A 20,369-nucleotide genomic window follows, 5' to 3' on the forward strand; every position below is an offset into this window, starting at 1 on the left:
CGTCAGAAGCATCGCGGCCGAGGGAGAGGCGCGCGGCTTCTGGCCACGGCGACAGCAACATCCGTACGGAAATAAGCTCAACAAGAGTTGGCCCGCGAGGAGGGTGGAGCACGGACATTGCTTCACGGAGTGTTTACAGAGCAGCAACGGGAGGCGCTCTCGTTAGATTCGCTCCGATTATGGCAATTATCCGACTCGGGCGGCGCTGCGTTCGTCGTGCAGGCGCCGCGCCTCAGTCCCGCCAGGCTCCAGTCTGTGTACGCTCCATTAAGTACGCTACTCCACGCACAGCCTGCCGCCGTATGAATTGCGAATCCGAGAGTTCATGTGCTCCTAATCGACATTGCAGATCTCACGGAGACGCGTGGATCGGTTCGCGCAGGTCCGAGTGCAATCATGAGGGTGTCGAGACGACGACGGACGCAGCGCCCAGCCTCTTCCGCTCAAAGCGCATGTTAGCCCGCAGCCGGGAGGTTCAGCCACCTTATTACCACCTTGTGTTGACCAAATATCTCGCCATCGTGGGCATAAGTAGTTATCGCTGAGCTTGTTGTCGCGCGAGAGCTGGTGACAATAACCTGGAGAATAAGTTCACTCGCTCGCCCGCGCTGTAGATGAAGACTCGCAGGGCTGTCTGCGTCAGACAAAATCGAGTTATAGGGGAAAACAATCCATGATCATCGCATCAAGATGTTTTCGAAAACGTTGCTGGTGATGTTGTTGCTGTCTCCGCTGACGTTCCTCGAGCCGAGTGAGCGGGAACAAGTCCGTCGAGAGCATAATCCCACGAAACATCTCAAGCAGAAGAACAAAAAGATGGAGAGAAACGAGATAAGAACATTGAGACGGAGGACCTGAAGAGGAGAGCTTCTATTCAACCCACCTGGGTACGACTGGGGAGCCTCGACTGCGTTTCTACCAGTTCGCCTGCCCGGCAGCCTCTACCTAGCTACCTACCTACCGACCGACCAACCGAGCCAGCATGCAAGGAACCAAAGCAGCCGTATCGGAGGAAACGACGGTAAGGGAGTAGTAGCATGAATTCTCCTTCATCTTGTTCCCGGGCTCCTCCTTCCTAGTTTCCTTCTCGTTTCCTCCTGTTCCCCGACTTTGCGGAGCTGTTTGTGGTCGTACTTTTGTTCGCCGCACTATGTTAATGCTCCGCCGGCGCAAGCGAAAAGAACACCTCGACTGATAGAAGTACGCCCGAATCGCATAAGACCATACGGGGGCTTCCGAACACATAGAGTGAGGAGGACGGCGGCAGCGATGATCTAAACTGTCAAAGCTCCGCCGAACAGGTGTCTCGCCCGCTCGAGAGACATTTTTCTCTGAGCGTTTCCCCACGGATTTTTTTCCCCGAATCCGCGGGCTGCTCCGGCGCGATGCTGCTGTCGTCACCGGAGACTCCCCAAACGTCTCGGATCTAGAAAGTTTGATGCTACGGGCAGGCCGGACGAACTCCGGAGTCCTTGACAGTTCGGGAGCTATCGGAAACAATGCTCATGATTCATGATTCATGAAGTGCTCACATGATCGGCACAGAGCAAACGCGGCGGAACGTTACGCACAAGACGGCGAGCATGAAAACCCATATATCGGAACTCATTGTCGCTCACTCGCTTGAACGCAACCCCGGGGAATCGGGAAGACCCGCATCGGATCTCTTCAGGAGTTTATCCTCGCTCTCTATCCGAGGATATTCTGTCGCCGAGGACTTCTCTCTCGTCTGAATTATTTATCGCTTCAATGGAGGCGCCGCATTGGAAGTTCGCTGCTTCATACTTTCCACCTCTCCGCGTCTCCATCGTTTACCCTGGTGTCATTGGGAAATTTTCCCGGGAATGATCGGCGTTTAGTCCTCGTATCGATGGTAGAACACTCCTCTGAATTTTCTCGAAGACTGAGAGTATGAGAACTTATTCCGGAGCCTCAGTCGCGCAAGGGAAACTGCTCCGAAGGAAAAATCCGACCGACAACATGAAGACACCAGGAGCCGAAAGGAGCTCCACTCTGGATAGTCGGACCGCCCGCCGGAACGAGTTCCACTCCAGCCATATTTCAGAGGGCTCTGCGTCATTCATTCCTCTACTCAGCTGTCCCGCTTTGCGGTCGTTTCCATTTGGTCGTCGCGCGAGTTGCGTAGCCCCAGCAGTAGCACATCATTGCGACAGCCGTTGCATTAGGGCATACGTGAGAGTGAATTCCAATACTCCAGGCTGTCTTATAACCCTGCTCGCTCCCCGAAGCCTAAACCCTCGCTGCTTGTGCCTTCACCAACGATATCATCAATTTTTCTTGAACCGGCTGAGAGTTTCCGCACCCTCTCGCTAACAACGGGAAAGGATCACCATCAGCAGGGGGATCATCTAAACGAACTGCCCCACTGCACCGCCTCTCTCCGAATTATCTTCTCCGATATTTGGCCGACGAAAACATGGCGACTCGATTGGAGGGAAGCTCGGACGAGAGAGGAAGGGCGATGCCGCATCGAACAACTTCCTCTGCTTCCCGATCATGTTTCTTTGTACCGCGACGTAGTCTTTCCATCAATCGACGAGATCATTTGTCCTCGAGCGTATCGGATCTCCTTCTAGGAAATGATAGTGAGCTCAATCCGCGAACACGGAAAAAGAGAGCTCACTCGCTCAAGAGACTCGAGGGACGTCGCGTAGACGGATCACAAAGAGCTTGTACGAGGCAAATTACACCTAACCAGGACGCCAGCTAGCTCAGCCGACCGTGACCCTCGCGGAGTGTCCCAATAAGCGTTTGTCCGCAGATGGCTGATGCTCATCTCTTATGCCTTCTCCAGAGAACTTTGAAGTCGAGGAAAGAGCAGCTGCCGGGCTGACCTCAGTCGGAAGAGGTTTGCTGACTCGTACCCACTTCATCAATTACCACGGAGCGCAACACCTTCGAGGCGATGCTTCATTCCGGAGAAGTGACTGAGATTGCTCTTGCTCGCATTCACCCCGTAATCCCCCCCCCCCGTCGTCACTCTTTCATTCGTTCGTGTTATCGCCCGCCGAGAGACCAACGATCGCATCACCATGAAGAGACGAATGATCCAAGCGGTGCGGCTCGGATTCGACCCATGGAATTCGTGGACAGAACGACTGAAGAGCGTACTCGAGATTCACGCTCGGCGACGACCACGAGACTTTGTTCGAGGAATATCTGGATAGACCGGTCGATGCGCGGTAATTTGATTGCCTGACTCGAATGACGGAGCGAAGGTAAAAAGCGCAGACGTCATCGACTCAATGATGGTGGGCCGATTACATTTGCCCATCGCAACTGAGGCTCATCTGACGCTCGGGAAAGGACTCTGCAGGACATCCGCTCACCATGGGTCTCAAGTAGCTAGATTTCCACTTAGAGCAAGTGGTTCCTTCTGTCGGCTCGCTCTAATCTGATTGGGACGCTCTAGGAAATCGAATTGACGAAATGTTGCGAGCATAAGCCCCAGCTGTGAGAAACAGGGATAGCCGAATTTCTGCAACGGAGCGAATCCGGTCCACGCCTCGTGGACAGGACTCGGCCGCTTTCCGTCTTTATCCCCCGACTTGCTGGACTGGGGAATATCCAGCGGTGCCTACGCGTACACGTCGACAATGACATCTTCATGAAGCTATGGTCAGCTGGAAGCCGCGATGTGGACAAAGAGTTCGCTGCTCAGCCCGCGAGCTGATTGCCACCGTTCGGGGCCGCGCTCTGATCAACCTCCGCCGAGGTCACGCAGGCCTGCCGGGCCAATGTTGTCCAAGAAGGGAGCACCAGGACAGCGAAGCTGGCGCCGGACCAAGATAGCGGAACTTGGTCGCCTCTGTCAGGGTCACGGAATGGCCGAGGGACTCGAGACCGTTTCGTGATCTGCGTGAATCAACTCGGCAAGAGGAACCCATAAGACACTCCCGCGAAAGCAGATATCAAAACGGGGAATGGATCGAGACCATATAACTTCCTTTCGTCGGGACTGAGACGGGGAGTCCGAGCAGAAGCGTGGGAACAGCGACTTCGATTGGGGGAAGAGTCGAGCGAGCTCCTGAACGTCGACTCCATTAATTCAGCTGGCAGCAGTCGGAAAATCGAATCCAGTGAGGTTCCGCGCTCTCCGGAATATTAAAGGTGTATCTGGCCTTAAGAGGCCGGAATCCAATGTATTTACGAAAGCTGCATGACAAAAGGGCGAGCGATTGCGGGGTCCTGGCGGGTCCCATCGCGATTATGGCGGCGCACAGACAACGGAGGCTCAACGATTAGTCGTTATCAGCAGCGGAGGCACAACAAGCAGCCATTGGCTGGAAAGAGTTTGGCATGAAGTGCCGTTTAGGGTTTCTGTCCTAATGAGGACGTCAGCCGTTTCTGCTATTGCCGCCGCCGCCGCCGCCGCAATCGATCCCCGCCCGAGCAGCCCGCGACTGCACGCTCCAATGTCGAGTTGAGTTCTTTCAATTAAGCGAAGCGTTCGCCCGATCTGCGATCAAGTCGAAGCGTGACCTCCCAGCTGCGATGATTTCCATGATTCACCGTCCTCCGACAAGTCTCGTGCGCCGGGTGCGTCATCGGTCGCTGGCTCCGTCGGTCGGCTGGCCAGTCGACGCACCACGCCAGCGACCTTGTAATTCCGTTTTTCTATAAGTTTCTTCTTTCGATTGAACGTACATCGATCGCAGTGTCGTTGGATCTCAGAAACCTATCGGAGAGGAGCGACGATCGGGATACTTACGAGAAAAATCTCCACGGCTCCGGTCACGTACATGGCCGCTGCAACTGTCGTCGCGAGATAGAACAAGATCCCGACGGCGCCTCCGAATTCCGGTCCGAGAGAGCGGGAGATCATAAAGTATGAGCCTCCCGCAGGTACGATTCCGTTCGTGGCGATAGCCGATAGTGAGATGCAGGTGGTGAAGGTCTGGAATGGAAACCCAGCGTTAGTGTTTGTTGCTGCCCTCATTTCAAAATAGCGCTTGAGTACACGCTTGAATCTACATAATATTATGTAGGAGCGTCGGAGTTCTCGCGATTCGACGTCGGACTTCCGCCACGTCTGGGCTTTGCATGATTCTCTGCGGGACTGCCGCCAATCGGAGTCTCTCGACGATGGCGCAGGGCTATCTGTAGGTCTGCCGATCGTGCAGGCGCAGACTGGTAGTGGCCATGAGTAGTCTCTCTCGAATCGAGCGAGTAGGATTTTTCCGCGTCGAGATTTTTTCCCCGGCTCGCTCTAAGCTGGTGCTGCCACGCTCGAAGCGCTTACCCGAGCCGCGAACATGGGCAATGCAGAAACGCATGGAGTCCCAAGGCCGAGCGCGTACTGTCTAAACAGGAGCGGGAGCTGTCATGGAAACTCCGCCGCCGAATTCCGGAACCCGAACGGGTCGTCGACTCAAGGATCGACGTCTTGCAGACGTATCAGAATCCCATCGGGCCCGTCCTCGACGTCCCCTGCGGTACTCAATCCTCGAGCGACCTGATTTGGTCGAGGACCGCATAGCCCGTTCCCATCCTCCCGTTGCGTGGGCCGCTAGCGCGGAAGAGACACAATCGTGCTTTTTCTATTAGCTTTCCTGAGCCGTCGTCGTCGAGATGATGCCCCTCGCCTGCACGCCAGCTGCATTCAGGAGAGGTGACCTTGGAAAGTTTGTTATTCATGGGGTCACTTGTCATTTCAATTGAACATCTGTCGACCGGGTGTACGGGCCTGAGATCATCTTCTGCCTGTTCCTCGCTCGCTCGACGAAGTGATAGCGACAGACTCTCGGGCAAGCTCGAGCGTGAATAAGGTTCGAGCGTGCACACTGGAACCTGCGACGAAAGCAGATGCTCCACATTTCGCTGGTCTCCGACCTTGAGTTCTGGTCAATGTCAAGAGGAGACACGAGGACTCGGGCACTTGCATGTTCGGAGCTTGTTCGTATATTATATTCTCGATCCGGAAGCCACTCGGAGATTCAGTGTCTTTCGGAGCGACAACAATCCTCTCACGACGCGCAGTGTGCAAGGGACTCCAAAGTAATCGTGTCTCGGCTTCAGTGAATTTGTAGCGAAGCGGAGATTGACGAAGACAGCTTCGCTCTGCGTCAACATCCACCTTCCCGGAGGCTATGCTATTCCGGCGTATATTTTCCTCCTGGATCCGGAAAAGTAGGTTTCCTTCTCGGAACCCGACATTTCCGACCAAGGACAACAATGTGCGAATCGATGGGGAGGTGTGGTTCGATCGAAACGCAAGCCGTCAGGACTCCGTCAGGAGCCGTTGCCATCGAGACGATAAGGAAAACGCGGCGAACATCCTCTACGAAGCTCGTCACGCTCGAGGAACTGTTCGACCTATTTTGAAGCGTCGTCCGCGTTCTCTCCTCTATGTTCATCCTCTCCACGGTCCTCGTTCGGCGGATTGCTTCCTCTGAGTGAGTTTGCATTTCCTCGTCCGTCAACTGCCGCCAGTCGCGGAAAAACAAACGACGGAGAAGGGAAGGACAAGAAAGCTCATCGGGAAGAGACGAATGGCGTGAGATTGGCTGAATGGCCGGCCGTACATGGAGGGTCTGTTTCCTCTTGTTCCTCTTCTAAGGAACTCCACCCTCGTCGCTTCACACGTTTAGCTTCTCACGTCGTCATCAGCGGCACCGATGGCGGCGGCGGCGGCGGGAGCAGCCGCGCTTTTGGCAATAACAGCAACCGGTGGCGGATGGAGTGCGGCGCGGCAGCGGCGACGGCAGCAGAAGAAGAACAAGAAGAGACGGGAGCGCCATGGAATCGAAGGGAAAAACAGCCGAGCAAGGCTCACGCTGGAGACGTTTCGAGTACAGACAGAGCGTCGTACCTTCTATCGAGCGTGCGGCAGAAGCCGGAGGAACGCGACTGGACTCGCAAAAAACGCTTTCCCCACGGACTATGATAATAGCATTCGAATAGGATTCGGGCTGGGCGGGAGCCGCTTGCCCGGGCAGGTCTCGCTACGAGCCTGCCACTCTCAGAACATGCGGCGTTCATGGAGGAAAACTTGATTCAATGTGTTTCCATTCCATGGGGCTTTCGGTTCGCTTTCCGGCAAGACGAGGCCGGCCTTCGCTACTGTCGAAATGCTGAGTAAGAGGGAAGAAAGCGAGCCTCGATTCCGCTCCCCCCTTAAACCTCATGGTGGTGGGCAACCGGCGGCTGCGCGTTGGGTAAGCCGGGAGACTGGCTGGCCGTCTGGCCCAGCGCCAGGACAAGGCTGCCCTCGCTTGCTTGGTTGTCCGTTCGCGCCCATTCGCTCGCTTTTCTCCCCTCGCTCGGGAAGAACTCACCATGGAAGCCTACTGCGGCATAGCCTCCGCCTCTCGCTACCGGAAGGTAAAAAAATGGAAGGGAGAAAAAACTCTGACGCAGGGGGCATGACATGATCGCCGGCGAGCTTTTAGCCTTGCTTAGCTTCTCGGTTTCAAACCAGGCCGCGGGAGCCGCTGTAAACTTCAACGCCCGCCCGTCAGCCGCTCGGGCCGTCAGCTCGCTTCCCTGGCGACTCACAACAGACGACGTAATCAAGCGGAAAGAACGTCATTCAGCCAAATGAGAAAAATGTCATTTCGCTCGCCTTGCTGTCACACAACGGCAAACGGGGGGTCGTGGGGGTCAGGAGAGTATACCGAGGTTGGCGCCTGGCACCAGCAGAAACGGGAGCAGCAGTACAGCAGGGACCGACTCAATAGCTGTTCCGGCATGACAGAATTGAAGACAGCGACAATAACAAGACAATCTAACTGAATCAAAGGAGCGGGATGGCACCTCCGACCAGCCGACCGACCGGTCAGCCGTTGCCTGACGACGGGGCAACTGCGTCCGCATGCGATTTCCTCGCGATATTAATGCTCCAGGGAATGGATTCGATACCCGGACCGGAACAACGCGACAGACAAATGCGAAAATATACATATAGTACGGTTGTACTTCCCGGGAGTTCGCGGGGCAGACTCCGGCTGAGCGAGGTCTCGAGGCCTCGAGGGATAACTATCCGAAGGTGGTAAGAAAATCCGGAATTCCTGATCGGGAATGCCTCCGGCTAAAGACCTGCGGGAGAATCCGCGAAACACCGTTTCGGAGCTGCGAACCGCACTCGGCCGCCTGCTAGGCTCCGTCGAGGGCTGGGAGAGGACGAACAGCAGCGCCGGGAGCAGAAAAGAAGCTCCAGAAAAACCCTGTCGGTGTTCGTGCAGGCGAGCGAAGTCTGGTCAGTAGGCCGGATTTATTCGACTGACAGTACACGAATCAGCGTTCATGGCTCTCCATATCACGCTGTCGTAGTCTTGCAGCCTGTCCAAGTAGAGCTCGGAACGTCCCTCGCTGCCCCTTCATCTGAACCGGTAATGAAAGGGTTAGCAGCCGCACCGAAGCAGACTGCTTAGTACGGTCGATTTGCATTTGAGAAAAGGAAACCAACCAACCAACGAACCGGTTCTCGTTCTGCTTTTTTTCGTGGGCGCGATTCTATCTAGGGAAGAATAGCTAATAGCGGTTGGGGGAACGGCGAACGGAAAAACGCCGATGTCTGTAGGATTGGAAAGGAATTTTCCCGAGCAACGAGTCCGAATTAGCTCGTCGGAGCCTCGGACGTCGGAGCTGCAAAGACTCCGAAACGAAGGGGGAACGCTTTCGGACGAAGGGAGGGGGACGCAACGCTTCTGCTCTCAGGGAGGCACACTACACGATGATGGTCGGAATTTTATTTGAGAGAGCGGAGAGTCTGACAAGCGTAGGAAAATAGAGCTCCCGACTCGAACTATCTCTGCTCGGGGAAAGCCATAACAAACTGTCTGTGAGAGACAACAGAGAAATCCCTCGAGGAAGCGAAGGATAAAGACCAGAGCCGGCCGAGGGAGAAACAAAACCTAAAGGAAGGAACCTCTCAGAAAACCGACCGAGCCGTGCCGAACGTGGGCCCTTCGCCGCATGAGGTTTCACAGCATTTCCCCGTCAAGGACGGCTAAGGTGGCTTCTCATTGTAAGTCATCCAAGCCGAGCGGGGAGACTCAGTGATCGAACGAGCTGGGACGCGAAAATTGTCTGGTTCGATCATATCCTTGTGGTACCGACGCGCCGTCATCGCTTTGGCATTCTCTCCTTGCGAATGCGCAACATCGCCAAGCTCGAGTTCGCTCCGACCCCTGCTGGAGGAATGGCACAGTCCCTACCGTCAAGCAGATGACCTTTCCCAAGAGCTAGCTGCTCCGGGAGGTCGCTGTCTCTCTCTGTGCTGCTCGAAGGACTTGCGAGCACTTCTCACTCAGCAGCCTTCGGGGAAATTTTCTTGAAAGGATTGGATGTTCAATACCAATTTTCAGTGAAGGAGAGGGAGAAGGGAATAGAAGACATATTTCAATATCCACGCTTCCGAGATCAGACGACCTGCGCGGGGAATAGACGGAAAGAACGCGGGAGCGATGAGGCCTAATGCGTTTGGAGATTATTTTTTCGAGGGAAAATCGCACCGAAGCTTTGCTCCTTTCATGAGTGGAGTTTTCGAACGCCCGCGCGATCGATATACGGATAAAAAAGGCCTGAGAGCAGGTAGTCTGAAAATATCCGCGCGGATACCCGCCGGACAATACTTACGACAGAGCAGCACAGAAAGACGACCACGAATGCGACGGGCACTCCGGCCGTGCCGACGATCCAGACGAGCCGAATGAAGAAAATCACTCCGAAGATGTTCTGAATGCACGGGAAATACACTCCCGCAATCGTTCCGAGGTTGGCCTTCTGAAAATGCGCGAAAAGCAAAATGTTAGATTCCCGCCTGTGTCATCCCGAATGAATCATGGACTGAAAATACGGTCTTCCGCCCTCCCCAGCTCGACTATCTTCATGGGTTTCTGATCGGATTGTACGAAGCGGGAGTCTCGTCCTCCAGCCTGAGGAAACCCTCGGTCCGCGTCGGGAATAGAGCAAGGAAACCATTCTGTGTGGGAGTGCGCCTCGATCTCTCGTTATTTCTATTCTGATCTCTCATCAGGCCTAACAATTCGGTTGGCCCATATCCAGGCTCACAATAAGGCGACCCATCGGAATGCTTGTCGGGCACTGATCCCGCTGCAATCAGCCCCCAGGAAGCGCCAGGGCAACGGAGCGGAGTCTCGCATGGAGACTGGCCTCACAGAGAAGCTGGCAGGCGAGGAACTACCATACGTTCTAAAAGAACTAATTAAAAGCGGCTGCTCCCGACTGCGCTTCTCACGTCCTGAGCGTACGTGTGGAGTAGGATGCTCGCGCTGAAGGACGTGGCGAGCCAAGCTGCCGATCAGATGAGAGGGAAAAGGAGCAGCTAAATTGAAAACTTGTTCAAGGAATATGCCGATTGCTATCGAACGATCTTAGACCATCTTCGGCTGTAGTCCCGTCAGCTTTCCGTCGCCCGATCTACCAGGGCACCGGGAACCCCCGATTTCCTTCTTCGACATTCCGTGGCTTAAGTACATTCCGATCGTGTCGCCCGTCGCGGATAGAGCAACGCATAGATCCGCAAGTAAAACGGGGCCGCCCCTGCGATTCCTCCCCGTAACTAGGTGGACTGCTCCGGGAAGACCGGGGAGGTCCTCGTCAGAACCTTCGACGCCGCAACATTATACGGGTATCGACTTTTCGGGGACGCCAGATTATCGAATTCCCTGAGCAAGAATTTCCATTCAGGAGTCGTTAAGCGCAGGATACGTCGAGGGTGAATAAAAAGAGGAAGGAGAGGAATCAATGTTGGGCAGAGAGAGGAGGATCGCTGAGGGAAAGAGTAAATTTGAAGAATGTCTGAGGATGAAGGAGACGGGAAGTGAGAGGAGGACGTCGGCGAGAGCCTGCGGCTCGATTTTCAACATTTAATAGATCGCTTCAGTGTTGAAGAGAAACAAAGCATTTGAGCATCCGTGTCTCCCCGTGGTAGCTACCGCAGGAGACAGAGACACTCGATGAAGAACTTGACGACGCTTGAACGGAAGCGTTTCCGGATCCAAGGAGCCACGGACGAGGAGCAATAGCGCACATTTGGAGAGAAATAATTGAGATTGACAAAGAATCGGACTTGATGACGACAGACGCCCCCCAGCGCCGCTCATTTCGCTGCTCAGTATTTATGCAGCATCCGAGTCCACCGGGGCTCTTTGCGCTGTGCGGTTTTTCAAGACATAAGGTTTCGAGAATCGGGGACCACCGACGACTCTCCTCTTATGAATATTTTTAACTCATCGGTCCGTCTGGGCTTTTCTTTGATCTCATCGGTCTGGAAGTTTTTATGGAGGCGAGAAGCTGGAGGAAAGCCCGCTCCCCTCACCAGCTGGGTCTTTGACTGCAATTTTCTCCGGCAGGTGGATATCGACCTCCGCTACAGCAGCGGAAGAAGAATTTTTAAGCTGCTGGAGAGACTACAAGTCTTATTAGCAGGCCAGAGTCAACGAGATGAAATCGTACCTCGGGAAATTCACTCAGTCAGTCAGCGGAAGCACCTTGGCGACACCGGAAATTCACGCGGTTTCAATTCGCATCCCTAGACGCGTATCGTCGTCCCCCATCAGGCGGGAGCGGTCTTGACGGCATACAATAGTTCCCCATGGGATTCCATGGACAGTATCGGACGTGAACGCCCTTTATCGTGAGTTCCAGCGCTTCGGATTAGTCATCCAACTATCTGGTCGTGGCGTGACCGGGCCTCGTGTATCATAAGGAGGCTGCAAACACGGAAAACGGGAGCACGCATTCGCCACTCGATCATGTCGACAATCTCGCATGCCTACATAGGTACGTGGCTCACGCCCCGCAAAGAGCCACTCAAATTCACGCGCGTCAAACATCGTTTACGCGTTGTTTGCATTGAGGAGAAGTGTAGAGTGATAATTGCTAAGCGAGATTCATCAGGTGGAGCGTGAATACCTCTGAAAGAGTCAGACGTGACCGTCGCCAGCAACGCAACGTTTCCGAAAGAAGCGGCCCAACCGATGCGGCCGAAGCTTCAAACGGACCGAATTTCCGCGCTGTCATCCCCGCTCGACGCGTGTTTGGAATGATAACATTCGATGATGGACTGCGGCCTTGCCCAGCGCCCAACTTTAAATAGGTGCTGAGAAATGACGGAGCGGAAAGACAGCCGATCCTGCTGTTCCGAGCTCTCTCCGGTCCTGGCCTCAAGCTACAAAACTTCAGGGGCTGCAAGTCGGAGGAACGAGCGAGTCTCCAGCCCGAGAAAGGGCCGAGTAGACTCTGGACCACAAGCTGTAAGACAAAATGCGACCTTGCTTCGACTACCCTCGACCAAGCCTGTTCTACGATCGAAACTTGTCAGCGTCTGTGCCTCCGGGCCATGGGCTCGCTTTGGTTGAATCTCGCAAGACCAGATGCGTAGAAATCTCTGCGAATAGAGTCCTCACCTTGCCGCACCCCTCCGGCAGATTCGGAGTTTCGGAGCAGCGTATGCCGAAGGCCCGTGCCGCTGTTTCCGAAAACCTCGCCGTAGTATGTCGTTGAGGCTCCCGCGGGACGGAATAGAGCACATGATAGATACTACGTATATGTCAACGTCTGCTCGTCGGTTTCTTTTACCGTGCGATTCATCGCCGAGGCTTCTGCCGAAGAGTCCCCGGTATCTCTCAGTGCATCTGCCGGCGTTATCGTCACTCTTGCACAAGGAACGTAACATCTGCTGCTTAACAAGTTCCTGTCTGCGCCACGGCCGCCGTTCAATGATGCTTCTCTTGAACAGAGCGGTCTTTTTCCTGCACTTATTCTACTCAGTGGGCAAAAAGTGGCGTCCGATCCTCTGTACTCTCGGCGCGGCCCCGGTAGTCGAGAATCAGTTTCGGGTGCACAAAGGTGAACGCAGGTGTCCCCTGTGCTCACGAAGACTGTGATCGTTCAGAGTCGAGCACCGGTCTAACCGCGATATAGAGCGAATAAATTCAGTATATTCAATATCACTTCTTCTCGATTTTATTTACCTATATTTCAGGTTGGAAATTAGTCCTCCTGTAGTCGTGCAAGAAGATTCCCCGGATAATTCTGGCTTTGGGTTCTCAGCGGATCGGAAACGTCGATGGTTTCCCCTCGTCGACCCGGAAGTCAGTACAGGGTCTCGGGACCAGGGACTTCGGAGATACTAGGACAGCTGAAAAGCTGAGCAATCTGTCGAGAGCCATCTCGTGGTGCTCTAAGGAGCCAATTATTCATTCGATGTTCGCGAGGCAGGAGGAGAAGCTTTCTCTGGCCTGCTTCTCGCTCGACTCAGTTCCCAAGTGAAGTGAGACGAATCGAGAAGAGCTGATGCTCCCGCGAGCGCAGCTGCGAACGATGTTTCGTAACTCTTCCTGACTGCTTCCTGACACGCGACCCTCCGCCGACTGTCTCATAATCCGATAAGACCGTCCCGACGGTTATGATAAATTTTTATCCGTCATCGTACGAGGACGTGAGTTCGAAATACGCTGTCCGGATGACAAGCTTCTGCGTCAGGCCTCCAGAATAGCCCCCGAAATACAATGAACGAAATTGCTCGGAGACTGAAGTTGGAGAATTTTGCCTTCTCGGTGAGATCGCTCGGTACCAGAAGTCGACTGCTCGTGGAGATGAGATCTATGGCGACATCCCCTACCGATGCTTCAAAACATCACGTCCTCCGTAAATCCCGTTTCAGTTATGCTGCGTCATGAGATGACGTTCGAGCATATTCAGTAGTGAACACCGTGAGAGTCGCTTACAGGAAAGTTCGTGTGAGGCTCAAGGCGGAACATCACGCCGGAATATAACCCAGCATGATACAAACTCCTAGGGTTCATAGGCCACGCGATGAAAATTCAACCACCTACATCATCGCAACGAGCAACCGAGCTCTGTTTCGCTCGCGGGAGGAGCCTCAAGGAGCAAGAGATCGGCGCGCGTATCTGAACGAGCACCTTCATCCCACAGCTTTATTGTACGAGAACTATTGTGCCTCTGCTATCATAACAGTACCGTGATGCCTCATATGAGGCTAGTCGTCGTCGTCGCCTTTTAAAGCCGCGTTCAAACGGCTTAGGGGCTATTCCTCGACGTCAATCTTCTCTCGGTTCTCTCCGTTCTCGCCTCCTCTAGCCCTCAATTCATTCCCGAGTCTTTTGCCTTCATGCGCAGTCGCTACTCTGATCCCTGGGGCTTACCCCCCCCCTTTTGCCGCTTCCTCTGTTCCCCGGACCCAGCTGAGTCGAGGTCGACCGACGAGTTGTTTTCCTCTACGAAACGGTTCTGCTGATGACGACGACGGAAAAAAATAAGACCCCGCATCGCACTCGGATATAAATGAACGGTGGCCGCTCGTTCTCTTTCGTGGACTTTGTCGACGTCTCCGACTGGCGGCAGCAATCCGGGAAAGAGCCGCTAGCGAGAGAATCGTTCAAGAATTCTGAGGTTCGGCTCATGAGAAGCTCTCGAACGAGGGCCCGGGTATCTGAGCGAGCAACAACGGTTAATCACAGGGTGGTATCGGGGAGAGAAATCCGGTCATTGCGGGACTGCGGGGTCGAGCATTTAGGCTCACCGGACTATGTACGTACATCAGGACCGGAAAAGCCACCTGACATCAAGAGCCTGTGATGCTGAATCATCGTCGCCTTCCGCGCGCACGCGAGGTCTTTCGTCCGACGGCAAGCACGCGTCCGCTCGCGCGTGTGTAGACTCGGGGAACGACGGATAGGAGAGTCGAGCCCAACAGCTGACCAGCCGATATCTTCTCAATATAGAAGGGCCCGCCGAGCTTCGGAATTATCATGGTTGGCAGACGGGCGCCCCACACAGAAAAGATAACCGTCTCATGATTAACTGCACGTTCTCGCTCGAATATCTCTCCAAGCAGCAGACTCAACTCGGAGCGACGAAGTTTCCCAGCGAGGAAGTTTTCCGTTTGAACGCGTCTCCGCAATTCCATACCGTGGCGCAGCCGTTGCTGATGAACATGCGTCTGTCGTTTATTCGAGTCTCGGTGCATCCGGGCTGGGCCGCAAGCCGTGCGTCAAGAGTGAGCGAAAGAACACCGAATTTAAATGCACTATTTGCGAGAGGAGGCTCGAGTCCTATTATTCCGGTGTCTTAACATTGGATGTCGGAACGAGCTAGCTTCCGACATTCTCGGGTGCCCACCGAGACTTGAATATAACTGGATGAGGACGAACGAGTTTCGCGGATCAGATTTACGCACGTACGATCCGAAAATCGTAGCCCCAGCTCCGTTCCATACTTCCGGTAGCTCAACGGTTCTTGTCGCGCTGCCTCCTCTCGAAACCTAAGGCGACTGGTATTCAACAAGCAAGAGGACGCATCAGAGCGTTCCGAGCAGCTGCCTGAACTTCAAGAGAGTAGAGATGACGGAGGATGGAGGCGGAGCGGGGCGTTCTGCTTCAATCGAAGGTATAAGCGACGGACCGACCCACTCACAAGTTGAGCAAGCGAGCATGTAGGGAAAGGACGGACGAGACGTCAAAGCCCAGCACTTCATCGTCGACGTCGTTTCTTGTTGAAGGAAAAGGAAGGGCACAATCTTGAAATCGTACCGCCGTCATCGGCGGCTACTCTACGGCGGAGAGGCTGAGCATGATCAGGCAGGTGCTGCCGGCTCAGCGACGTCGATGGCCAGCAACGCAGCAACTCGATTGACAGGTTATCTATCAGGACACGCCGCCGTAATTGGCAATTTCTCTCATTACGGGGGACCCAGTCAAGCCATATCAAACAGGCACACGCTCGCCTCGGTTATGGCCGAGAAACCCGGCAGGAACGGTGCGAGCTCTTTTTCGTCTCACAATGGCTATGGGAGAATCTTTCGACCGACCTGCGCGTAAAATCAGGTGTACCCCGCAGTAGCTCATGCGTTATGCTTTACGTTTCCGGGGTCGAATGGGGGGAGGCGAGCTGCCTGGTGAGGCCCCCTGACAAAGCTCAGGATAAATAGGCAGATAGACGGAGCGAGCGCATAGCGGGACGGATGGTCGGAGGGGGAGCGATGGATGGACGATGGTTCACGCAGCGATGAATGGCCTGAAGACCGCACGCAATGCTCAGCACGTTCGTGTCATACGCCGCACGGCTAGATTTGGTGCGTGAAGCATCTCGCTGCCTCGAGACCTCCTTCGAGCGATGCTCACTGGGAGCATTTCCGCATAGCGATCGCTCCGCGGCCGCCATGCCGCAACAGAGCCATGCTTGCAAGCGGGTCCTCCGACATAGCCTTGGAACGTGAGGCGAAAATGCCGCGGTACCGCAATGCATGCTTGAAATGGGTGACATTCCCGGCACTTCGCTGGCTTACATTTCTCCGAGAACCACGCGGGCAGGGCCGACGTCTTCGGCAGATAAATGCGGACGGGCTCCGTTTCCGGAGCTGCACCGTCCATTCTCAGCAGCAATGCACGTGAATAGGCAAATCGACATGTCAACGAAAAGGGCGAGAGGGGGGCAGTTGGCCAGCGTGACCGTCCTGTGATGAGTTATTCGTGCGTACGTGAGATCGCCACCCCGGATATATTTAACACTGTGTAAAGCTCACATCGTGATCGACGCAACAGCCTATCCAGAATGAGACGCGACGAATTGACATGCAGGCAGGCAATTAGGTCTGCATTTTAGCGTGAAGAGCACACGTCTGTAGAACAGCTGTTCATTGTTGCTCCTGAGCGAGTTCGCGAGCCATCGCTGCCCCCTCACGTCTACGCTTTGTAAATATGTCCAATGGGGAATCGCGTGAATGTGAGGCTTGTTTGCCTTGGAGAATGATGAAAATATGAGTAGATTGACAACGAGAGCATACAGTGGCGTCGAAGGTGATAATAATAGACACCAGAATGGAGACGAACGCTCGCCTCGGGCCGTGATATCGACGAGGCTTTCGGTTTCGACGGCGGGAACCGGTCGACGAGCTGCTCCCGGTGGGAAAGGAAGCACAAAGAGCTGGGACTACTCCCGAGAAACACCAGGCAGACAACGAACTAGCAGCAGCGGTCGCTTCGGCGGCGGTGCCTGATTTGTCTGTTCATTCTGCGGGGATTGGTTTTTGCTTGGTATCGCCCTTCGAGCATTTCAACATCGCTCGGCAGCGATGAAATGCAACGCGGCGAACGCGCGGCAGCACGTGCACTGCGACGAATGCGCCACCGCAGATGCGTTCCGGCTCCATTCAATCAGAGATGAAATGGACACCGATCGATCATTTGCATGTTTTACCACGCGGGAGGTAACTGGATGCCTTGCCCCGGATCATGCAAAGAATCGACATGATCGCGTGCTCTTCCCGTTTCCTACGATCGCAGAGGAAGTCCGACTGATTTTCTCGCCGGCAATTACAGCTCGTATACGGACGACGGCGCCTCGGGTTCCGGTTCAGACTTCGAATTTCCGGGCGGGGATCCAGCTCGTCGCAGCGCGCGGGTCAGGGGCTTCGTAAAGAAAAAATATCCCCAAAGATCGTCCGGAAGACCGAATTGAGATAATGAGCGCCGACCGCCGTACGTCCGACTGTGCATCGGAGCTCGAAGAGAATGGCAGGGGAAGAATATCGAATTCGCATCGGGTTCACACCAAAGATGAAGGGAAGCAAAACGACCAATCGCAGAAGCGGGCAAGGGAATCGGTAGAGACAAGGAAGATACTTTCCGTAATTATCCACCATCATCAATCCACCATAAATTATCCACATTACGCCATCGTCGAGACGATAACAGAGAAAATGAGTCCGGTTTTCAGCTCAGGTCTCGCTGCTGCCGTTCCCTCGAGTCCCTTGAGCCTGTCCGGTGGTCTTCTCGCTCGGTGGTCTGTGAGTGAGTCTCAAGCTCCCGTACGCCTCCGCGTGTTGCTCCAAACAAGCCGCTAATAGGCTAGCGAGTTAAGCGGACTTTCAGCGACAAGTTGCGGGCTCAATTTTGTTCCTTTATGCATCACGCCTCCTTCCTAGGGCGTCGCTGTGACCCTGGTATAAAAGACTCAGTACGCCTAAATAGGCCGCGCTCACTCAGTTCCAGCAATGGCGCTTGCAGCGGCCAGGCCCGCCTCGCCCGAGTCGGGCCATTCTGGCGGAGCTTCTGCGGAGCAAACCCTCGATTCGACGCGTTCCCCCGCGGGAATGGTTTCGGAAAAGTTGCCTGACCGTCGCCGACTTTCGGGGCTAGCTAAACGAATTCTACGTGAACGACAGGATCTTGCGAGCGTGCTGCACGCAAGGCATTCTCGTCGGATGCTCGGCAATGATCTGACCGGATGCTCCGGGGTATCGAGAGAGAACAGCAGAGGGAATCAGGAAACGAAATCGGAAAATTCACCCCTGAAAATCAAGTAGCTCAAGGCACTTTTATACACCTTCTCACAATCGGGTTTTGTTCATCTCCTCAGGTCACTGCGGCAGCTGAAAGTGCGCGATAAGGGTTGACGAGGCTATTTAGTGCTCACCGCCGACACGGCCGCCCCGTCATGGTAAACGGCGTGATATGTTCCGACCGAGCCTCTCCATCGAATTCATTTCGTGCGAGCTCCTTTCGTCCCGAAAGGTTCGCTGCCAAGCCTTATACCGGACCGTCGTTGCCGCTTCTCCGTGAGCGATCTTCCCGCTCAGTCAGAGCTCGAACAAGCCGAGCCCAGACAAATCATGCAAATTGCCGGCGTCATTTGATTCGAGTGGAATCGATTCGATCAGCTCTAGGACCGGGAGAGAAGGAAGAGGGATCCCACGTCCCTACTCCAACCGATGACAGGAACTCTGAGACAATCAGGACCTCCATCGGGAGCTGTCTGTGAGCAATGGAAACGGATCGTTCTTGGGCCCAGGCATCGCTCCGCATTTCTGGATCGGGAACTTCGCTCGATTCCCGAATATCTTCGAAAGATCAATGATCACGCGATCGTCACGGTCCCGGGACAGGAAAGCTCGAGAAAAGACACCATGATATGGGAGCATGGCTGTTCGATGGCCGCCACGTGAGAGGAATCGAAGGAAATTGCGACAAAGCTCCTCTCGATGAGGTTTCCCTGAGGTATATTCCCCTAATCATGCTATTCAAGTCCCACCCTGCTGACCACCCCAGATGAGCTCTCCTCAGATCCTCAATTACCGTGCTCGTATCCCAACTCGAAGCAACATATGGAATATGAGCTTAGAGGGGGGGAGGGTGGTTGTCAAGGGTTCGCTAGGTAAGCCTTGAAGGAGCTCGCACCGGCGAGAGACCCGGAGGTCTCGATAGGATCATGAATTGATATAGGGCACCCAATGTAAATAAAGACCTCTTAATGGAAGCTAAGGCCGAATGCGGGGCGCGGAATAACAATGAGCGAGGCGATAATAGGAGAGGGATCTTCTCGAAAAGAGTTTCATCATCATGATATAGGCAGTCCTAAGCAACGAAGAAGCGGAGACAGAGTATATTAGCGCGAGTTTCCTATTTTAATATCGACGAGTATCTCCTGCAATCTACTGCCTCCAGCGCTCTGATCTGTCGTCGCTCGAACCACGATCGGCCGCTACTCGGGGCGAAAGTTCTCAAAGTTAGTCCTGCATTCAATGAGCGACGCGGCGTAACTGTAATCGCCATTGGCTACTCTGACGAGCTCGAATGAGAGGAGACCAGGTAGCGCCGACACTTCCTGCGTGATCTCGCAAATAGAAACTTATTAAGGCCCTCGGGAGCGCCACTGACGAGGAACCAACGGGAGGACAGCTGACGAGATCGGAGCAGCTCATGAGAGCACGGGAAGCGCGGATGGCTCCCCGAAACCACTGGGCTGCGGGCATAGCGTACTCCGGTGCGCGGAATGACTTACCTTCGTAGCAGGTGGCGGGTCCTCCCCCGGATTGGCGGGGATAGCTGCATCGTAGTTCGCCAAGCTGCTCAACAAAGTGGCGACCCTGGGACGTTCAGGATTTTCCTCGTGGTAGAGATACAGATTTCTTTCATAGCTCGTCAAACCCGATTCTGCGTTGCCGGAATCCATCGCTTCCCCTGAAACGAATTTTCTCATTTGAGCCAGTTTCATAACTTCCTGCTATTGCTCGTTCCTTGTTCGACGTCGTTCTCGCCGTCGCCACCGCCGGCCGCAGCACCGTCAACCGAGTCTTTGCCGTCATGCGTCTGCCAGCGTAACTCTAATGTTAGAAAAATGATTCGTTCTCGAAGAGCGGAATCTCAGCGAAACGACAGACGACAGGAAGACGGACGAGGGAACGGACGAAAACGACGGCGGCGGCGGCGTCGGCAACCCAAGGGAAAGCTCTTAGACTTATTTTCGCTTTTCATTTTCCGCACATCATACGACCGTGTCCTGTCAGCCACAGATGTTCCCTAGGTCGTTGTTAAGTTTCGGCAAGAGTGGACTATGCCTAGAACGGAGCAAGCGTTTGG

At 54.5% G+C, this 20,369-nt stretch overlaps 1 protein-coding gene across 1 annotated transcript in view; it reads right to left on the reverse strand.

The window, feature by feature from the left end:
- kcc (solute carrier family 12 member kcc) overlaps positions 1 to 20,369 on the reverse strand; it is a 46,500-nt gene that overhangs the window by 18,994 nt on the left and 7,137 nt on the right. Inside the window, exons 2-4 of the mRNA XM_003743985.2 lie at positions 19,792 to 19,970; positions 9,601 to 9,747; positions 4,733 to 4,918 (exon numbers count right to left, since the gene is read on the reverse strand). Coding sequence (XP_003744033.1) covers positions 4,733 to 4,918; positions 9,601 to 9,747; positions 19,792 to 19,970 — 512 coding nt within the window. The remainder of the gene's footprint in view (positions 1 to 4,732; positions 4,919 to 9,600; positions 9,748 to 19,791; positions 19,971 to 20,369) is intronic.

Source organism: Galendromus occidentalis, unplaced genomic scaffold (genome assembly GCF_000255335.2).
Source record: "Galendromus occidentalis unplaced genomic scaffold, Mocc_1.1 scf7180000077456, whole genome shotgun sequence".
In the NCBI taxonomy this organism is placed as follows: domain Eukaryota; kingdom Metazoa; phylum Arthropoda; class Arachnida; order Mesostigmata; family Phytoseiidae; genus Galendromus; species Galendromus occidentalis.